The 23,259-nt window shown below is 39.2% G+C and overlaps 1 protein-coding gene across 1 annotated transcript in view; it reads right to left on the bottom strand.

The window, feature by feature from the left end:
* Positions 1-23,259, bottom strand: part of CHCHD3 (coiled-coil-helix-coiled-coil-helix domain containing 3) — a 278,061-nt gene that overhangs the window by 40,573 nt on the left and 214,229 nt on the right. The window contains exon 6 of the mRNA XM_082399255.1: positions 13,025-13,095. Coding sequence (XP_082255381.1) covers positions 13,025-13,095 — 71 coding nt within the window. The remainder of the gene's footprint in view (positions 1-13,024; positions 13,096-23,259) is intronic.

The raw sequence follows: 23,259 nt of genomic DNA on the forward strand, positions 1-23,259 counted from the left end.
AGAGGTGAGAGGCACTGACCTCCCTCCCACCACTCTGCACGAGCACAGAAAACCGTAACGGATCAAGGACTGATCCCCTTCTCTCTTCTCCTCCTTGCAAACACACCCCTTTTTCAGAACTGATGGTTTCATAGTGGGGAGCCCAGCATAAAGCAGGCCGAGAAAACTTCTACCATATGAAGTGTCATGTCTGAACACGTCGACAGTAATTGGCAATTCATTTTTCATCCTAAAAGCAGAAACAGGCGTACGCTACCTTCAAACTCCCAATCATAAACCACGCTGACTGTGCCTTGTACACAGACAGCTTTGCTGAGATCTACACCAGTGGCGGGCTGGTGGACTTCAGAGTCTCCACAGATGGGTCTGTCTCACAAATAAATAGGTATTTGTGTAATCTCAAAAGCACAAGAGAACAAAATGAAGAGCGAATGGCAGCACATTAAAAAAAAATAAAATCCCACCACACAACAGCAGCCCTTAGCCTTTCTTGTGTTAATACTGTAATTGGCAAATAGCTGACTTCTTTGTGCTTGTAAGGTCCCTACGAAGTGTGTTTAACATACTGAAAAAGGAGCTTTTTAGTCCTTGAAAAGGAGTATAAAGCCAGATGTATCCCTGCACAGTATTTCTTGCCAGCCTCATCCAGAAACGGGAGCTGAAGTGACTTGTGTGAAGGGAGCCAAGAGTGAGAACTCCCTTTAATGAGCACATCTATCAGTTTTCAAGGGACGCAGAGGATTACCAGCATTTAGACATACACACTCACAAAAGGAACATGGCAATTTAACTGTTGGCTGGTGCATGAGAAAGCACGTAAGATAGCTGAAGGCAGCCATGTGAGCAAGTTGGGGATGCTTGGCGACACTTTAACATGGGAACATGTGTGCTTTCATTTCAACATGTAGGGAAGGGCCAAGATGCAAGCTTTCACAAGTTTTCAAGCATTTTGCCAGGAATCGGTACATAGTATGAACAAATTGCTGCCTAAGATTATAATATTAAAAAGTACCAGTGTTACTATATAAATGTTTCACGTACAGATACTGCCTTTAAAACCCCTTTATCAAAGTTTACTTTCAAAACTTAACCAGGCCTGGGACTTCCCTGGTGGCGAAGTGGTTAAGAATCCGCCTGCCAATGCAGGGGACACGGGTTCGATCTCTGGTCCGGGAAGATCCCACATACCGCGGAGCAGCTAGGCCCATGAGCCACAACTACTGAGCCTGCGTGTCTGGAGCCTGTGCTCCGCAACAAGAGAGGCCGCGATGGTGAGAGGCCCGTGCACCGCGATGAAGAGTGGTCCCCACTCACCACAACTAGAGAAAGCCCTTGCACAGAAACGAAGACCCAACACAGCCATAAATAAATTAATTAAAAATAAAAAATAAATAAATAAATAAATAAATAAATAAATCTATTAAAAAAAATTATAAAAAAAGAAACTTAACCAGGTCTATCTACAAGACTCTAGGCTAACAAGGAGACGAGTATAATAGGCAAACATAATTTAATGGGGAGCGGGGGAGACTTATTCTTAAGAAAATAAATAAAATAAAGCAAGGTTTACTCCTGTATCTGTAGAGATCAAGCATACTGAACGAACAGCCCTGACTCTGAGATGAAGTTTTCAAATTCTAATATGAAAATATGATTATGGATAGGGTTAAAAATCACAGGTTTCTTAAGACTGTGATTAAATTGAAGAAACTTATTTTACCTGGGACAAATTACAGTTAGAAGTTGGGTATTCCCAATATTTCGGACATTTTTTTTCCTAATTAAAATTAGGAAATTAGGGTATTTTAAGATTAGCATTTTAAAAATGTACTGATCTTAGGTGTTCACATTGTAGTAAAATTGTATATATACCTGGCTAACTATTACCCAGAAAAACAAATACTCTCAATAGCTCAGAAAGTTCACGTGTGTCCATTTTAATCAAGTCCCCCTCTATCCCCATCAACTACTTTCTGATTTCTATCAATATAGACTAATTTTTCCTATTTTTGAACTCCACATAAATGGAATCACACAATGGGTACTGTTTTGTGTCTGGCTTCTTTTTGCTTAACATAATGTTTCTGAGATTCAGCCATGTTGTTTCATGAATAGTTTATCTTTTTTAAACTGCTAAACTCACCGATGACCATATGGGTAGTTTCTACTTTTTGACTACTATGAATAAACCTGATATGAACATGTGTACAAATCTTTCTGTGGATGTATATTTTCTTTGCTCTTGGGTAAATACCCAGATCTGGAATTCCTGGGTCATAGAGTAAATGTATGCTTAAATTTATAAGAAACCACCAAACTTCTTCCAAAGTGACTTTGCTCTTTTATACCCCCCCAACAGCAAAGCAGAAGAATTCTGGTTTCTTCACATCCTTGCAAACAATTAGTATTGTCAGTCTTTTTGATTTTCATCATTCCAGTGGTTTTAATTTGCAATTCCCTGATAGCTAATGATGTTATTAGCACTTTTTATGTGCTAATTGGCCATTCTTATATCTTCCTTTGAAGTGTCTGTTCAAGTCTTTTGCCCATTTTTTTTTGGCACTTTATTTTTTTATTTTTTTATATTTTTTTTATAAATTTACTTATTTTATTTATTCTTGGCTGTGTTGGGTCCTCGCTGCTGGGTGCGGGCTTCCTCCAGTTGCGGCGAGCGGGGGCCACTCTCCGTTGTGGTGCATGGGCCTCTCATTGCGGTGGCCTCTCTTGTTGCGGAGCATGGGCTCTAGGCACGCAGGCTTCAGTAGTTGTGGCACACGGGCTCAGTAGTTGTGGCTCGCGGACTCTAGAGCGCAGGCTCAGTAGTTGTGGCACACGGGCTTAGTTGCTCCGTGGCATGTGGGATCCTCCCGGACCAGGGATCAAACCCGTGTGTCCTGCACTGGCAGGTGGATTCCCAACCACTGCGCCACCAAGGAAGCCCTGCCCATTTTTTTTAAACATCTTTATTGGAGTATAATTGCTTTACAATGTTGTGTTAGTTTCTGCTGTATAACGAAGTGAATCAGCTATATGCATACGTATATCCCCATGTCCCCTCCCTCTTGCGTCTCCCTCCCACCCTCCCTATCCCACCCCTCTAGGCGGCCGCAAAGCACCAAGCTGATCTCCCTGTGCCGTGCAGCTGCTTCCCACTAGCTGCCCATTTTTTTAATTTTCTAAATGGTGTCTTAAGATGAGCAGAACCTTTTAATCATGATAAGGTCCAAATATATCAATTTTTGTATTTTATTTGCTTACATCTTAAGAAAAATGAAAAGAGCCAGAAATAGGAATCCTTGATAGACTGACACCATGAGAGATGATTTGGAAATTATAAATTCAAATGAGCAATGGGAAGACACATTCAAGTACGATTATCCTGAAAGTTCTGGTTTCAATTTTAGTACCATGGTTTTACCCCAGACATAGTGGCAACCCTAAGTTAATTATCTGGTTGAGAGCAGGGAGGGTTGATAACATTTGGAATAGGCTTCCCAAACCATGGAGTGATGCAACAAGTAGGTATCACCATATGGTGGAGCCTATACAACTTCCCAGAGACTATCCTGAGAGCTAATCACTTTTATGCATAGGTAACTTCTTTGATATAATTTTTACCATACTTAAGGCTCTAGATGGTTAAACTTTTCAAATCTGACACAAGGAAACAATTAAAAATCTACATCCTACAAGTCTTCCTGGACATTTTAAGAAGTGGCAGGTCAGTCAGATGGTAATTAACTCTAATTGGCCCCCCTACAAGCTTCGATGCTTTCTATCTGTAGCTGAGTGGCACTCAAAAAGCAAAATAACTTTCTCATCTATGAAAACATCAAAGGAAAATTTTTAAAAATTATTTCCAACTGGATCCTTTAAAAAGTAAATGAACTCTTGCTGGAATCAGCAAGAGGAAAAAACTTAGTAATCCCAGTTAGAAGTACCTTTGGGGAACTATGAGCTGTGTAGATAATTACTCAAATAAGCAAGGATCAATAAATTCTAAAATACCATGCACCCTAGAACTCAAAATGTTCTTGTTTAAGTATTATGATACAAAGAAAGAAACAAGCTATCATTTTGGCAGAAACTTCATTTATCTAACTAATAGTGTGCAATTAATATTTCATATAACCATGTAGGGTAATGCTGGATTCTTAATGGATCGTATTGATTAAGGAAGAAAGTTCAATGCTAATGTTCCTGTAGGGGAAAACAGAACGATTTGTTATCCCACACAGAACAAGTCATGAATTCAGGAGTTTATGGCCACTAACCTAAGGGCTGCAACAAGACTGATTTTGATAATTTACATGAAACACATAAATAGATTACATTAAAGGAAAGAAGATGCCCAGAGCAACCCAAACAAACCCCAGCTGTCACCGCTGAGACAGGGAAGAGGATTCCAGGTCATGGATTTAAGGTAGGGTGTGGCCAATCTGGCCTCAGTGGCTGGTATCACCACTTGAGGTTCCTTCACATACTGTGTTGAAGTGATAAGGAAGTTTCCACTGTGACCCTCTTGACCTTGAGACTAACTGCACATGTTCATGCAACGGCAGCAGTTTGTGTTCTATTTTGTGAAACAGATAATACTGTCTTATGGCTTACATCCCTGTCCTGCCCTTTTAGTCCTATATTCCAATCAACTTTGCCACCCTGCCCCGCCCCCTTCTGCAGACACCTCTGGACCGAGTGGAATGCTGTGAGCAGCAGTCAAGAGTCAACAGTTCATGCTGTTTTACAAGGTGGCTGCACCCGTTTGCATTCCCACCAGCAGAGAGAGAGAGAGAGAGAGTGTGAGTGGCGGGGTGTGTGTGTGTGTCCCTTTCTCCTCCGCACTCTCTCCAGAATTTGTTACTTGTGGACTTTTTGATGATGTCCATTCTGGCCAGCGTGGGTGGCTTTGATTTGCATTTCTCTTGATGGCTGGCAATGTTGAGCTCTTTTCACGTGCCTGTTGGCTGTCTTCTTCAGAGAGGGGTCTGTTTGGGTCTTCTGCCCATTTTCTGATTGGGTTGTTTTCTTGTTGTTGGGCTGTATGACCTGTTTGTGTGTTTTAGAGATGGAGCCCTTGTTGGTCGCATCATTTGTGAGTGTTTTCTCCCAGTCCGAGGGCTGTCTTTTCATTTTGTTTGTGGTTTCCTTGGCTGTACAGGGGCTTGTGAGTTTGACTGGGTTCCATTTGTTTGTTTTTGCTTTTGTTTCTATTGCTTTGGGAGACTGACCTAGGAAAGTGTTGCTACGATTTATGTCGTAGGCTGTTCTGCCTGTGTTCTCTTCTAGGAGTGTTATGGTGCCATGTCTTAACATAATATAAACAACAAACAACCCTACACTTCTAAATAGACAATTATAACCAAGTGTATGCAGAAATGATACAGGTGGAAACCTAACTCACAAGTGGTGTTAATGTTTCTTGGCATTTACTTCTGTTACCTTAGAGAATAAGTATGTAGACTAAGGCTAGAGCTCCAACTTAAAGAAAAAAGAAGAAACTAACTAGACAGATCTGATTAGGAGGGCTCTAATTTTAAAGGGGGGGAAAGGCACTAATCGCCTAAGGTTTCCTTACAAATCTAACCAATTCTACATGCCCATCGTAAGAAATACCGTCGGGCTTCCCTGGTGGCGCAGTGGTTGAGAATCTGCCTGCCAATGCAGGGGACACGGGTTCCAGCCCTGGTCTGGGAAGATCCCGCGAGCCGCGGAGCAACTGGGCCCGTGAGCCACAACTGCTGAGCCTGCGCATCTGGAGTCTGTGCTCCGCAACGGGAGAGGCCGCGACAGTGAGAGGCCCACGCACCGCCATCAAGAGTGGCCCCCGCTCGCCACAACCAGAGAAAGCCCTCGCACAGAAACGAAGACCCAACACAGCCAAAAATAAATAAATAAATAAAATAAAAATTTATTAAAAAGAAATACTGTCAAATAGTGGTGTGTTCCAAAGCAGGTCTCACTTGCCTTGGAACTAATTTGTTGCTTTGCGGGATGTGGGGGAAGAGAATGACACACACAGCTTCTTAGTTTGAGAGGCGGCAGGCTGCTCTCCACATATCCCCTGATGAAGTACAAAAGGGGCTGCCATACAATACACAACGTAACTATAAGGTCAGCTGGTGTCTTACAACTAAATAAAACTACTTAGGTCCATTTTTTAGATGAAGATCAATGACAACTTTTTTTTTTCTTTTTCAACTTTTAAACCTTCTCAGCTTGAATGCCCTAAAGAGAGTGGCAGTTAAAATTTACATTTTACAGATGGAAGAGACAAGTCAAAGGTGGAATAAATAACCTGCCTGAGGAACTGGGTGTTCTAAACAACTGAGACTCTGTTTCAGCCAGATGGGTATTTGCTATTGGACAAACTCTAGTGGGTACATGAAATACTGTGGAAGTTGACATAGGTGAGTTGATGCTTAAAAAACAAAAACAACAAACAACCCTATACAACAAACAACCCTATACTGCTAACTAGGCAATTATAACCAAGTGTATGCAGAAGGAGTACAGGTATATTTACTTTTTCTAGAATTTAGCCTCTTCAATTGCTAAGTCTCTTACTGAATAATCAAGACGTTGCTTGGCTCTAAGGACCGTAGGGAATAAAATGTCACCACTGCAGCTGCTATATTTCCTGCTCACAGCCCTTCAAATTAAAAAAAGGGGGAAAAAGGCCCAATACAAATGCAGAATTTAATTAGTTAGTAAAAACCCCAATCCTTGCTCGAAGCCCTGTTCTTCCTGTAATATCCCATTCTTTTCTTCTTATGTAAACTTTTCATTAGGGAGAAGACATTTTTATAATACAATAACTCGAGTTCTACTGTAACTGCTGGTAACATAACTCCTGCATTAGAAAAGCCAGCATGTTCAAGTAATGTTGTTTTAATACAATTTGTGTTCAGCAGAAACCAAGTCAACTTGGTCATTGAGAATTTGATCAATGTGAATTAGTGTCTTACTGAGATAAACCATTTGATCATTTAGAAACTGATCAACGAGAATCAGAGATAAAACATTTATCATGTACATTTGGTATATCAGAGCCATTCACGCAGCACTAAAGTAGGTTATAAGCAGACAACGGTAAGTGTTAGAGACAATGTGCAGGGAAACTGTCAGCTGCAGATACAAATACATGTCTGACAGTATATAATTTTAATCCTTTTGATAAGGCAAGTTACTCAATGAGGCAGCTGGAGTCACTGAAAAATTATAGGAGCTCAGCTTTGGAAAACCTGGAAAGAAGCACAGCAATGCTGAAACACTGCAAACTTTGGAAATAAGTTTTAATTAAAAGTTTAAGCAGAACGGTAAGTAACATAAATTTACTTGGCTAAACTTCTATAAGAGTTTTAAGACTATTAATCAGAGTAGTAAACTTTGTACCTGCAGGACAATTAGTTCTATTAATCTAATATTTCCAAATTGAAGTCACATTGACATTCAAGCACACTGGCTTATGCATCTAACAAAATTATAAATTTGCCAGTCAAAACCTTATTTAATTATTTTACAGCCAATTAAGCAGGATCTTTAAACACTGTTGCTTAAAACTGTCCATAATCCACATGTGTAATTACAGAGAACATGAGAAACACCTGCTGATACCACTGGCGTGTCATCCTGAGCTTCACTAACTCATTCGTAGTGTAGCTATTAAAATCACACACCCTAAAGAGAAACTAAAGAGCACTGCCAGTCAAAGTGAAACCCTAATAAAACCAAGAACATTTTAAAGAGAAAGAATTTTACACTGAAGCAAACCTTTGACTATATAGTGATACTTTAAAAAGCCATTTTATCTGTAAGAGTTTTGCATAGCATTCCACAGATACTCTACAATCACCTAAACTCCTTCCACAGGGTAACTAATCTTTTAATACATTACAAGGATAACCCAGGCTTCTTCCGTGAGCCTGAATTTATAAGTCAGGTTTCAACAACTTCGTTCAAGGATAAAAGTGAAAACCCCTTCTAACGTCTGGCACACAAAGGAGCATTACCAGTATTCAACATCCAATTGCACAGAACCATACTCCTTTACGAGTGCTTCATCTTTCAAAGATACTGAAGCCAAGTTGAAAAGTTACACCTCTAATAAAATCGGTCCAAAATATTTTTGATAGATCTATGTCACTTCCCATATATATTTTTATGGAAGGTAGAACTGGCCACTTCATTATCTAAAGGAAAACATGGGATTGAAAGATCAATCGTCTTTGAAATACTTTTGTTTGATATTACATTGTCTTCACAAGGTTTACACTGCCTTTTGCTTTACATTTGCTTGATGTTTGTTTCTATATTTTAAAAACAATTTGTGTGTACAAAACACTATGGTAACATTTCCTTTCTGTGGGTGTGGTATATTGACCCCAATCCACTGAAGGCAATTGGATTCTGACGCTGACTGAAAAACAGAGCCCCTGTGGCACTCTGTCCATACACCCCTTATTCTGTCTGTACATGCTGACAGCTCTGACACACATCCCTTTTGGGGCTGTCCTGTCATGAGAGCTTTATATGCTGTCTCCTGGCTGGACTGTAAGCCCCCCAAGGGTAAGAATTCTCCCTAATGTTCTTCCGGGAAGTTTTAACATCATCTAGATTTCGTTTGGAACCAGATATAGAAATCTCCCCTAAGGTGCATAGTTTCATAACATGAGTTGGACACGATAATAAAATAATAATATAATAATGATAATAAAAAATAAAATCTAATATTTATTGAGCATTTACTTTGTGCTAGACCTGTGCTAAGCACTATCAATGTAACATTTAATATAACATTTTGCTTAATTAATTACCTACAGGTTAGAATATAAGGATTAATACTGAACATAATTTTCAGTAGCTGAGTTATAACATGGTACTACCGCCATATAACTAACTCAGAACTAACACCATAACTTGCTCTCTTTAACAGTTAATAACGAAGGGTGATAAAGGTGATATGAAGTGCTTGTAATGACTGTTTCAGTTGAGCTGGGAAAAGAAAAGGTATATCTTCTGAATAAAAGCTAGATGTAAAAAATATATGTATCACTGGATTTACCCAGTGATTTGGGTTTTATAGCCAAAATTTTAAAGCTATTTTGGGGAAAAAGTTCTTGCAGGAAAATAAACAGCACACATTCTTGATCCCAAATTACTTAATTTCCATTGAAAAAAGAAATAGTAAGTTTTAATAATTTGATATTTATTAGGGATACAATTATCTCATCACAGTAGAACCAACTGTGGATTTTTAAAAAGCTTTGGGTTATTAAATTGCCGTCTTATTCTTGCCCTCCTCTGATGAGCTCTAAGCGCCACACTGATAAGACCCCACCTATCTCCTTCATGGCCGTATATTCAGACTGCAGGGGAGGGCATGCTGCATAGAAGCGCTATGAATGAATGACGTGTTGATAAAATAGGGGAAAAATTCCATTAAATCTAAAGTGTTTTACTGGTTTACCGCCAAACTATAAAGTGAGGGACTGAAGTGTGAGTTAATATTTAAGCCTCCCTAAAATAATTCCATTAGCTATCCTGCAGGATGCACCAATGTAACTGTTGTTCATCACATGTGGCCTCCAATGCTCGGAGCATTCTTTATTCTTTCTCTTTACAGTGATTTTATGTGACCCCCTATCAGGTGTATAATAGTGCCCTTGAAATTGCAATTTAAAAAGCTTCCATCTCCTGTAACCAAGATATACCCAAATGAATCCTTCCATCAGATAAAATTAACTAAATCCTCCTCAAAGTCCTTCAGAGTTTGTTGTCCAAGAGAAACTGCTGAGTTCAGCTCTGTCAGGCAATGGAAAGAATATAGTACCCTGCCTTGGAAAAGATTGAAGATGTCATGATTACATGAGGTGCTCAATTTTCTAAGGAGAAACAAAATTCCATTGAGGAATCTCTGTGTCTTCAAAGATGGTAAACATCTCTTACATCCAAAGCACTATCGCTTCCTTGGTGTGACACTAATGAACTCAATGCAAATCAAAATATGATATTCTAGGAAGCTCAGGCTAGCAGGTAGTAGCTGAAAAAAATGACATAATGAAAGTCACTTTCTGAAAAAACTAGCTTTGAAATTCCTGGGTTTTTGTTTGCATTGGAGTTAGCCAAACTGCAAAGTCTGAGGGCAGGGTCCCCAAGACTGTCCTCACTTCTAGTATCATCTGCAAGTTCAAGGGGTTCCCAAACCACCCTAAGCTTTGATAATTCGATAAAAGGACTCACAGAACTCACTAAAGCTATTAAACTCAGAGTGATGGCTTATTATGGGAAATGATACAGAGAATCAGCCAAAGGAAAAGAAACCAAAGTCTGAGAGGGTTCCAAATGCAATGTTCCCACTGTCCTCAGGATGCATTTCCCTCCTGGTATCAGTGTGTAACAAATGCAGAGTAGTATCAACTAGAGACGCTCACCCAGACTTCAGCGTCCTGAGTTTCACTGGAGCCTCATCACACATTCTTGCCTGACTGATTGCCCCTGTGGCTGAATTCAGTCTTTGGCACCGGGCTGACACCACATGTCATTAGGGGCCCATCATGAATAAGACATTTCTTTCGCTTGGGAAATTCCAAGGGTTTAGAGGTTTGTCCCAGGAGCTAGGTACAAGGGCCAGAGCTCACTGTGGGAAAGGCCAAACTGTTTACTACACCAGATGAGAGAAGGATCTAATAAAGAATAATACCTTCTAAAGATAAAAGAGAATGACGCTGCTGAGGCTCTGCTTAAAACTAAGTCCACCCTACAGGTCCACGCTGTCTTGGAGCAGGTAAGTCCTCATGACTTTTACTTCTGTGCTCCATGCAGCCTCCCATTCTGCAGTAGGCTAGCCCAGGCTGAATGACACGGCAGCTGGGCATGGCTTCAGAAGAGATATTCTTTTCACCTAAAATCAGACTTCTCTCTCTATGAAATTCAGCTTCCACCAATTTTCCAATAAACTAAGCTCATATTTCTGTTTCTCCTTTATCCCTTCTATCCAAGTGTTACGGGCTGAACTGTGTCTCCCCCAAAATTCATATGTTGAAGTCCTAATGCCTGGTACTTCAGAAAGCAAATTTGGACAGAGGATTTTTAAACAGGTAAGTAAGTTAAAAATGAAGTCATCAGGATGGGCCCTAATCCAATGTGATTTATAAGAGGAGATTAGGACACAGATGCAGAGAGGGAAGACCATGTAAAGACAGCCATCTGCAAGCAAAGAAGAAAGGCCCCCGGAGAAACCAACCCTGCTTACACCTAGATCCTGAACTTCCACAGCCTCCAGAATTGTGAGAAAACAAATTTCTGTTGTTTAAGCCAGTCAGTCTGTGGCAGCCCTAGCAAACTAGTACACCAATTAATCACTAATTCATGTCTAATCTCTCAGTGACTTTTGCATCCATCTCCTCCTTTTCTCTTTCACTTATAGAGACATCTCATCTGGTATCTCTGGCTTTTTTTTTCTCCGCACGCCTCCAATCAAACCTTACATCAACTGTCAGACTAATTCCTAAAGGACAACAGAAATTGGAGTATTCACCTGGTCAAACACCTTCCAATGACTTCTGGCTAAATGAAGACCAACTTCTTAGCCCAGCAGCTAATGAATGACCCTACCAACCTTTCCAGCTGTATCTCGCACTAGTCTCTGTGAGTCAAACCACTGCTCTTAACTAGTTTGTCACCCACCAACTACTGAAGATGCTTTCTTTTTGAATAACTTTCCTTCCTGGCTATTCAATACTCTTCTTCAAGCCTCAACTAAAATACCATCTTCTTTACGATGACTTCATAGATCATTCTAGTCAGAATTGATCTCCTTTGATTTATCTTAAATTTTAGTTATTTGTATAGTTATCATCTTACAAGGAAGAAAGACCCAGGGTGCCAAGTCAAAGGTTCTCACAGTACAGAGACCAAAGGTTTAAAAAACATTGCTTTATAACATTAATGGGAAGGATAAAAACCTAACTTTGAGAATACATATGTAGAGTGCCTTTTAAAATCCAGTCTATCCAATACCATATCTAAATTCTGAAGATAGCACATTAACCTTTAAGAATGAGATTTATGGCTCATTTTTAGAAGGCCTTTCCCAACTGCCCCTAAAGAGATAATTCACTAAGGAAGACTAGAGGTTTTTGTCTATTTAAATATACCTCAAACCATCTTTTTAAAAAATCTTTTTTTCAATCAACATTAAAATAACACCAATATCCATTACCACACAAACTGCACTATAGCAGAAAGTAACAACATTCTACCTTAGGGTTTAATCATTTTATCAAATGTTTATAAACATGCCAAGGAAGGAGGTCAGAGCCCAATGCACTCTTTCAACTAAACCTGTCACAGCACCTTTCTGTGCTTCACTAATTTGCACAAGTGCAACTAACAGGGGTTACACAACAGAACTATTTATACACTCAGGAAAATTCTGAATGATGTTTTCTTACTTAATGTGAGCACTGGAAGCAAAGGGAAAGTACAGGGCTATGGGTTGCAGACACTTTGATCCATCAATTACAGAACATTCATTTAAACATTCCAAGGATTAACACAGGTAGCAATTTAACATCACCCTCATAATCAAGGGCAAGCTAAAGTCTGTGATTTAAATGCTTTCAAGGTACATGTGAAGAAATGAAAACAGCTTAAACGGGAGAAAGGGAGATACCCACATTTGGACATGCCCATCATTTTATTATACACAAGTGAATGATTTCTGTGTTTCTATTAATAGAGACAGCAATTTAACATCACCTTCATAATCAACGGTCTCCTATCTTATATAATATTCCAAATGAAAATTCTATCACCATTGCTTTCAATTTCCCCTGAGTTCATAAAACTGAGTTGCAACACACTGTCATCAAATGCCCATTCCTTGCATTTGAATTCCGCTATAGCAACATGGATCCAAACACATTTCCAAGTATTCCAGAGGGCTAACGTATCAAAGAGCAATAAAGGTGTATTTTCATCTTGTCAAGAAGGGTAAATAATGATAATACTATTAAAAACTTACTTGAACTTTGCTTCCACCTCCTCAGCAGCTTTCTGGTATTGCTCAGTGGTGACTCTGTAGAACTCTGAGCTCTGTGGATAAAGATCGATAGCAGAGTTTTCACTATCCAAGAGGACAAAATGTGTGCAAGACCTACGATTTCAAAAAATACATAAAATCTTGTGTTGGCCACTCAAGCAGTAGGAGAAAGATTTCTTGCATGGTAGCATGAATACTTACAAAATTACATGTAAAGCTACCCATTTAATAACAGTATAGTTGTTGGTATACAGGCGGTAATTAAAGAGTAAATGTTCACAGTTGTAATTCATCATTATTTGATCCTTCTGAGAAAATTCCTAACACATTTTTGAAAGATTATTTTGATCTCCCTTATTTGGAATCCACCACTGCAAGATCAAAAGACACTTTGATTGAATATGATATTCACACACCATACTTACCTATTATTCCAGGGTTCCACCTAGGATATTAAAGGATCATTTCTTTTTACACAGTACATTTATCCTCAAGATGGATTCTTTATGGAGTAGAGTTTGTTCTATCATCTCCATATGACCACAAGAGCATCAACATTTATAACAAATTAATCAGTAAGAACAGGGGTGCAGATTTAGGTAATTTTTATTAAAAAAAAAGTTTCCACTATTACATGAATGAACACATAAGCAACATAAATCAAGTTGTAAGAGCAAAGTAATGCCTTTCCTGGGGCAGCAAAATTAAAAATGATCCATTCTGGCTAGCTACTGTGAAACCTGTCTTACTGCAGAGGGTGGCCTAAATGACCCTATGAGCCTTCAGAGTCCATGAAATACCCTGCAAAATGCATCACAGTGCAAAGGAACAAAATGCAACAGACCCCAAACTGCGGTCTACTGTGTCCCTTCATTCCCTAATCACTCAGGTTTCACATGCATGACTTGGAGTAGTTTATTTTTTAATAAATCATTGTTGGTTGGTAAGAAAATGAAAATGAAATCCTCTTCACACCAGTGACCCCTTTGCATTTAACAATCTGGGTTGCCCAATGACAGTCACATCCAGGTTTGTTGGATGTAGATAAAATCAATAGGTATGTGATTAGACAGCAGACAGGATGGCTGGAGCAATGGACAGGTCACCATTTGAGATGATGAATGGCTCTCTATCAACCTAGAGTTCCCTATGATGCTAACATTTACTATAATCTTATTTGGGCTGCGATTTATCTTTCTTGCACCTGATCAATAAAGATGAACAGAACAGTTGTAAGGATCGATTGTAATTTTTTATCATTTTCAAGCATGAAGGTGTATTTCTGACATGAAGACAATATTTACGTGTACTGCTTTTGCATTTTTTAAGATTGCAATGTGAGTGATTATCTGCACCAGTCCATATGCCGAGAAGTTTTAATTCACTGGTAGGTCTCGAGCTATCAAAAAGCCATTTGTCTCCTCAGATATTTTAACTTTAGGTTGTGTCACTCCTTCCTATCGGTTCCACTTATGAGGTTTTTCTTTCCTTTAAAATACACACCAGTCACGACACGCTCTTTTGCAATGTTTGTTTTCAGCTTTTCTTTGAACGTTTCTAACAAAGAGGGCAGCAAAAAGGCAGTTATAATGGACCACTAACAATGATGAGAAACTCCCCACATTACTATGATGAACCGTCAAACAAGCATTATGTTACTGAATCATCTATTAAAATGCCAGCAAAACAAAATATTTTTGCTTATTTTAAGCACTGAAACTGTAACGTCTGGACAGAGCCAGGACCAGACTGAAAGATTTGGTCTCTGGTTCTGTTCAGTGACCCTGAGCAAACACCCTCCCCCAGCTTCTGGTTCAGTGTTCCTAATCTGTAAAACATGGGTGATACTAGCCCTGCTCATCTCTGCCAAAGCTGTTGTAGAAATCAAATAAGACAGGCAAGAGAGCTATGCAACCTGCTCAGTGTTTTTGCAGGGTAAGATTAACATCCAAATAAAAGAATTTTGGAGGAAAAGAACTAATTTGGGCAATTCCATTCTGGGTACAAATTCAAAATTATCAACATAGATTGATACACAAAAGCAAGACTTCTGCCATAATATGAATTAGAGAGCTCCCTTCTGCTCTGTAATGCCAAATGCAGATTAAATTGCTAACTTTGTCAAACTTTCTCCTTCAGTGTTAAACACACCAAAAAAAACCCTGTACCTGTGATGCCTGCAAACGTAGAATATAATTTCTTAAAGTTTTAGGCTTATTTATGCTCCATATTTCTAGCTCAGTGACCAGTTTCCAACACTGCATAAATGTAACAAAGAAAAGTCCCCAAGAGGCAACACCATATAACTAAGAAAATAAACACAAATATGCCCAACATCTACATTTAGACAGTGTTTAATTCATTAAATATTTACTTATTCATTCAACAAAATTAAATCCTTATTATCCCAATAAGTCCATCTTGGAGAACTGGATCCTCAAAAAGCTTTCCATCTGCTACAGGAGAAAAGAAAAATAATTATAATAAAAGGTCACAAATGTTAAGCTAAAAAGTGGTACATATTGTTAATGGAGTTCAGGAAAAGTAGAGGTCTCTTCTGACCTGAGAAAATACTTTTAAAAATGAACAACTATGCAAAAAACAAAACAAAACCCCAAACCAAAAACATTCCCAATATGTCTGCAGCAGGAGAAAGGATAAATATATATTGGGTATTCATAAAATGGATATCTATCTATACAGTGATGAAAAAGAATGAATCAGACATACATGTGGGGCAAAAAAAGCAAGCTGTAGATATGATACAGTACAATGCAGTTTGTTACTTTGGATGAAAAAGGGCAAAAAACAAAAACAGGATCAGTAAAGAGCAAATTCTATGGATTATCTCTAAGTGGTGGCAGTTATGTGTGGGTGGTAAAAGAGGATGAGCGGGGCAGAGTGCCATAAAGGAAGGGAACAGGGGGACTTGACTGCATTGTCGTATTTTCAGAAATGAGGTGTGGGTACACATCCAGTTGTTACACTGGTCATAAATACTCTGTAATACCTACAAAAACTGTGTTACTCCCCCCTCACTCCCCAAAGGTGCTAATCAACAACAACAAATGCTTCAGTAGAGCCAGAACATAAAAGTGCGTGTGGGGAATACATGCTGAAGAGGAGGTTAGCTGAGTGGAGATAGATTCCTGAATGCTCAGCTGTTGCAGAGTGTTTACACATTACTAAATGGAAGTACCTTTTTTTCAACTTTGTCTTATGTAATCATTTTAGACTTACAGAAAGGGGGCAAAAATAGAAGAAGGTTCCCATATATACTCCACTCAGCTTCCCTTCATGTCAACACCTTAGATGATCATAGTACAATTATCAAAACTAATAAGCTAACAATGTTACAATACTAGAGACTAGCAGCAGCTAAATTGCAGACTTTATTTGTATTTTTCCAAATTTCCTTCTTTTTCTATTCCAGGATCTAGTCCCGGGTCCTGGGTGGCATTTAGTTGTCATGGCTTCCTTGTCTCCTCTAATCTGTGACAGTTCCTCAGTCTCGCCTTCTCTTTTATGACCTCAACACTCACGAAGAACACTGGTCAGATGTTTCGTAGAATGACGCGCAATCTGGGCCTGTTAGATGTCTTCTCATGATTAGACTGACACTATCGTGCATTATAGGGAAGGATACCACAGAAGTGATGTGCCCTTCACCACACACTGCACCCCGGGCTACATTACATTACATCAATAGATTGTTTTACTGGTGCTGTTGATCTTGACCACTTGATTAAAGTGGTGCCTAAGGGTTTCTCCATAGCAAAGTTACTATTTTTCCTGTTGTAATCAATATCTTACAGGAGATTCTTTGAGATTATGCAAATACACTGTTTCACCTTAAACTTTTGCCATCAGTTTTTTTGCATCCACTGTTTGCAGCAAGGACTTCTGTGGTGTTCTAATGATGCATTAACTTTTAAATGACATTATTGCCTATTTAGACCTTACTGATAAAATGACAATCTTCACTGACTCTCTTGCTCAATAATGAAAACAGCAGCCTCAGAGAAAAAGCCTTCAAATACAAAAATCTTCAAAGAGTGGGTAGCTATTCTTAGAAAAGTATAAATTCCCTACAGCCTGATTAAGAAATACGGAACAGGAGGTAAACATGGAGCTACAGAGGGGCAGACCTGAGTCAGGCAAAGCGTGCGCTCCTCCCCTATTCACTGTCAATAACTGAGAGGGCCCAGATGTGCACTGCGGGAACCTCCCTCCTGCTACACAGGTCAATCTTTATCACCGTAAAGAGGTGACTGTCCACTGTCAGGAGGAAGAGGCAGACGGGCTACTGCAAGGACTGGGAAAAAGGGAGAAGGGGTGAGTGGCTTCAGATGGCCCTTCAGGGGCTGTCTGAGCTCCAGATACAGGTTTTCAGGAAGTTGCCCCAACTCCTGTCCTTCTATTTTGTGAGCCCTTGGGAAAAGGAATGGGGACCACCCACTTCAGAACCCTCTGCAGAGCTTGTGAAACTGCAGACTCCTGGGCCACACCCTGAACCTCTGAGGATGGGGCCCAGAAGCTGCAAGCTTAGAAGCATCTCAATGACTCTGAACACACACTAAGTTTGGACACTACTGGGTTTCTAGAACAATGAAAGGATAATAAAAATTACTATTTAGCGTACCATTCAAAGTGAAAAATCACTGTTTTTGAAGAATTATGGCAAAACTATTTTCCACAACTGAATATAGCTATAATTTTTACAAAGATGCTCCAAATAGGGGTTCTGCTGGTATTGTGCACAAGTCACTGATGGACCCAAAACTGCCCAAGAGCTCTGACTCTTGCCTTCCACTGCTGCAATGTTCTTCCTCTGAACTGGTACTCACAGGCAGCAGAAGTACCATAATTTTCAGGAGTGTTGCTTTTGTTATCTGTGTTGTCTTGAGATGGCCATAGGTTGTATATGCTGCTATTTTTGTTTACTAATTGTAAATTACTGTTACTTTAATGTCATCCTTATAACTAAATTTGTGGTTATTTGGTTAACCAACCCTACAGTTTGTAGTAGTACATACTTATATTAATTGTATTTTTGTCTGATCATTTTCTGTAATAGTCAAATTTTAAGACCTGTGTGGTCAGTGTTTCTAATAAGTAACATCCACACTGCTATTTTCAAAGAAGATGGAGATATATATACAGACACACCCTCCAAACACTGTTGCATTGTAGACAAGTGGTATGGGAGAAACAACCTGGTGAGATGACCTTAAATAAAGAGACTCAAAAAGAAGAGGTAAAGGAAGGTGCCCGTGATCTGACAGGGGGGCCTTTCAATGAATGATCACTGCTTTGGACACGGCCACATTATTTCTATGCCAGTGAGGTCCTTTACAACCTAAAATTCAAAAATTCTTCATTCATATTCATTCTGCATAGTTTCCTGCTCCATCAATGGCAGGAAAAATACTTGACATGATTTGTCCAGCGGTAATATGAATTTGTGGCAGGTAAATGTGATCTAAATCAAATATTAAAAGTCTAATTCATTAGTTTCTTCCTTTAAAACATGAATTCTTATTTGATACAAGCATAAAACATGTTTTCCACCAAGATTCTCTTTGAGAAGGTAGATCTTATAAATTCAAAGTAGAATGACAGTATCTTTCAGTTATTTTAGCACTATCAAAAATTTGATTAAAGGCTTATCTATTTTTTTGTCAAAGATAAGTGAAAGGAGTTGTAAGAGGTGAACTATCTGCAAAATAACATCATTCTAGATCTGGGAGATGTTTCTGTCACCTATATTAGAGGACAATGCATCACTGGAAACAACAGGCATTTTCATTTTCTATATCCAAATATCTTCCAATCTAAGGCAACAGGAACCAGTTACTAAATACACAGGCAACAAACTGAGTTAGGGTGACTGAATGCTCCACCGAACATAACTTTTAAGACGTTTCATTTAAAACACATGAATATACTGTCCACGACACTCTGCACTTAGGTGAGTGATTCTCAGCAGAACAGCAAGGTGGTAAAGAGCGTGCACTTTGGAGCCAGACTGACAAGTCACAGCTCCACCCTTGTAGAATGGAACACAAGAGCTGTCTACCATCTGTGAAAAGGGGAGGGTAACACTAAAGACCAACAAGACTCTTCGGAGGATTAAATATGATAATTCGTATAAAGCTCTTCGAATACTCTGCAACAACCTAAATGGGCAAAGAATTTGAAAAAGAACAGATACAAGTATATGCATAACTGAATCACTTCACTGTACACCTGAAACTAACACATTATTGTCAATCAACTCTACTCCAATATAAAAGAAAAAGAAAAAAAAAAAAGAAACAGTTCAGGCAGTGAGAGAATGAGCTTCTGTAAGCGGCCTTGACATTCCTCCTCAATACCCTTTAAAAAAAAGAGCAAAATCTAGCAAAAAATAAATATATAAATCCAAAAAAAAAAAGTCTACAAATAATAAATGCTGGAGAGAGTGTGAAGAAAAAGGATCCCTCCTACACTGTTGGTGGGAATGTAAACTGGTACAGCCACTATGGAGAAGAGTACGGAGGTTCCTTAAAAAACTAAAAATACAGTTACCATATGATCTTGCATCCCATTCCTGGGCATACATCTGGAGAAAATGCTAACTCCAAAAGATACATTCACGCCTATGTTCATAGCAGCACTATCTATAACAGCCAAGACATGGAATCAACCTAAATGTCCATCAACAGATGAATGCATAAAGAAGATGCGGTACACATCTACAATGGAATATTACTCAGCCATAAAAAGGAGTGAAATAATGCCATTTGCAGCAACATGGATGGACCTAGAGATTATCACATTAAGTAAAGTAAGTCAGACAGAGAAAGACAAATATCACATGATATCACTCAGACATGGAATCTAAAAAAATGATATAAATGAACTTATTTCCAAAGCAGAAATAGACTCACAGACACAGAAAACAAACTTATGGCTACCAAAGGGGATAGTGGGGGCGGGGGGGAGAGATAAATTAGTAGTATGGGATTAACAAACACACACTACTATATATAAAAGAGGTAATCAACAAAGACCTACTGTATAGCACAGGGAACTCTACTTAATATTTTGTAATAACCTAATAGAAAAGAATCTGAAAAAGAACATAAATATATATATGTATACCTAAATCACCTTGTGGTACACCTGAAACTAACACAACACTGTAAATTAACTACACTTCAGTTAAAAAAACATGTTTTTATTATGATGACCTGATATGCATTAAACCTTTACTCAGAGCAATTAAAAAAAAACCACAATAAGGACCAACAGGACTCTTTGGGGGATTAAATACGGTAACTCATATAAAGCTCTTTGGGGCTTCCCTGGTGGCGCAGTGGTTAAGAATCCACCTGCCAATGCAGGGTGCACGGGTTCAAGCCCTGGTCCGGGAAGATTCCACATGCCACGGAGCAACTAAGCCCGTGCACCAAAACTACTGAGCCTGTGCTCTAGAGCCTGAGAGCCACAACTACTGAGCCACATGCCACAACTACTGAAGCCCACATGGCTAGAGCCCATGCTCTGAAACAACAGAAGCCACTGCAATGAGAAGCCCACGCACCACAAGGAAGAGTAGCCCCTGCTCGCCACAACTAGAAAAAGCCCGCACGCAGCAACGAAGACCCAATGCAGCCAAAAATTAATTAATTAAATACATTTTTTAAAAAAGCTCTTTGAATAGTACCTGGGACAACGTACAGTGAGCATTATAGGAATGCTACCCATTATTAAAATTTATTTGAACATTATTCAAACAGTAAAATAAGTACACAGTGTTTGGTAAATTTTTTCAAAACCCATTTTAACAAAAATTTAAATCTTTTAAAAACAAAAATCTTTTCTTCCATTAAATCAAACATTACTGAATTTTTATTACATTGTTCATCTGTTCTGTTTTTCTATTCCTTAAGATAAATGGGAACTGTAAAGACAATAGCTGGACAGTGTTGGGAATGTTACTGGTTATGTAAAAAAAACAAACAAAGTGTGTGTGTGTGTGTGTGTGTGTATACGTACACACATATGGTGACACTAACTCGCCCATATAAAAATCAAACCAATAACTTCTGACCTTATCCCAATGAAATCCAATTAACTAAATTAAATAGCAAAGTACTTTAATGTGAGGACTTCCCAGGGCCTTTTTACTATGCACTGTAAACCTCCAATATGAGAAATACTGTTCATGATGACTCCCAGACTGATTTCCTCATGGAATCTTTTTATCATGGATCATCTTGAGGGAACAAAATCCCCTTAAATGGTCCATGTGCAATGTTGATTTAAAGAAAAGTCCAAACATTATTTCAATCCTGCACTTCTTGCCGTGCAACTCTTCCCACCTCAGAGCAACATTTTCTTATGGGTTATTTTTAAAACTAATGTGCAAAAGATAAGGAAAGAGTAGAAACTGGCGATATTGGAAAATGATTCCAGAACTGATGATGACTGATGGCATCACTTTTTATTAAGTGCTAATAAAAAAGAAATTGCTATCTTGAATCTTAAAAATTTGAGATAAAGTCCTTTAAGAAAATTATTGCTCACCTCTCCCCTGTTTCCTCAGACCCCTGTGGCAGACTGCAAGAATGGTCACAATTCTTTTTTTTTTTTAATTTATTTATTTTATTTATTTATTTTTGGCTGCATTGGGTCTTCGTTGCTGCATGCGGGCTTTCTCTAGTTGTGGCGAGTGGGGGCTACTCTTCGTTGTGGTGCACGGGCTTCTCATTGCGGTGGCTTCTCTTGTTGCAAAGTGCGGGCTCTAGGTGTGCAGGCTCAGTAGTTGTGGCGCATGGGCTTAGTTGCTCCGTAGCACGTGGGATCTTCCCAGACCATGGCTCGAACCCTTTCCCCTGCATTGGCAGGCGGATTCTTAACCATCATGCCACCAGGGAAGTCCCTGGTCACAATTCTTTACTCTTTTCTATATTCATGTCCTTTGGTGACACTTTATAGCTTCCCTCATCATGAAAGGGTGAAGTCTATTTCCCCACCCCTTCAATCCAGGCTGTGCTTGTGACCTGCTCTGGCCAACAGACTGTGACAGACGTGACGAAGTGCCAGTTCTAAACCCAGGAGCCTCTCTTGGAACCCTGCCCATGTGCCACATCAATAAGCCCAAGCTAGCCTGCTGGAGAAGCAGAGACTACAAGTCTTCCCGGCTGAGGCCATCCTAGACCAGCCAAACCTCAGCCAACTCAGCAAGAGTGAGCCCAGCCAAGTCCAGAAGAACTGCCCAGCTGATAGGAGCCCAAATTGGTGACACACCTGCAGAATCATGAGGTAAATAAATGGTGACTGTTTGAAGCCACTAAGTTGGGGGTGGTTTCCTATACAGTAAAATTGAACTGATTCGTGCCCTTTCTCTGTGCTCTCATAGCACCACAGACTTGTATCAAAGCACTTGCCACACTGTACCAGCAATGCTTGTTCACCTGTTGTCTCTCCAGCTAGTCCATAAGTTCCCCCAAGGCAGGTATCTTGTCCCATTTATCATTATACTTAGAGCACTCAGTTTACGTGACACACAAAACTTACTGAAATAATGTTAGAGTGACCTATTCACCTTAAACTGCATTCCAACTTTTGCTCTTATTTAAAACAGGACGGGATAGAGACAAGGTTAAGGTAAATTAAATAATATAACATGGAAAAGGTGCACTACTACATTTATTATGTGTTTCCAACCAAATGGCAAACACTTCAGTCTGCTTTGCTACATAAAAAGGAAATGGATATCGCTGAGGATTGTGTTCAATTGCATAACAGTATAGTAACAGTTTAAGCTACAAACAGTAGCATAAGTGAGTAAGGGAGTTGTTTTTCTTGTGTAATAAGAAATCCAGACATTAGAAACCAGGGCTGATACAGGCGCTAAGGACATCATGAAATAACTAGGCCCTTTTCTGTATTCCTTTCTCAGCCACCCTTAGCATTTGGCTTTTGTCCCCATGGTCTCAAGATAGCTGTCACACCTCCAGTTATCATGCCCATGTTCTGAAGAAGGTAAATAAGGGAAGAGAAGGCCTCTCCAGAGATTTCCACTCACATCTCTTTAGCCAGAATTATATATCATGCACAAGACTGGCTGCAAAAGAGTCTGGGAAATTGAGTAATTCTGTTTTCTCACTTCTAGAGTAAAGAAAGAGAAGGACGGCGTTTGCAATTGGTGTTTATTGAGCCAATTT

The sequence above is a fragment of the Balaenoptera borealis genome, assembly GCF_965194805.1.
Source record: "Balaenoptera borealis genome assembly, chromosome: 7".
Classification (NCBI taxonomy): domain Eukaryota; kingdom Metazoa; phylum Chordata; class Mammalia; order Artiodactyla; family Balaenopteridae; genus Balaenoptera; species Balaenoptera borealis.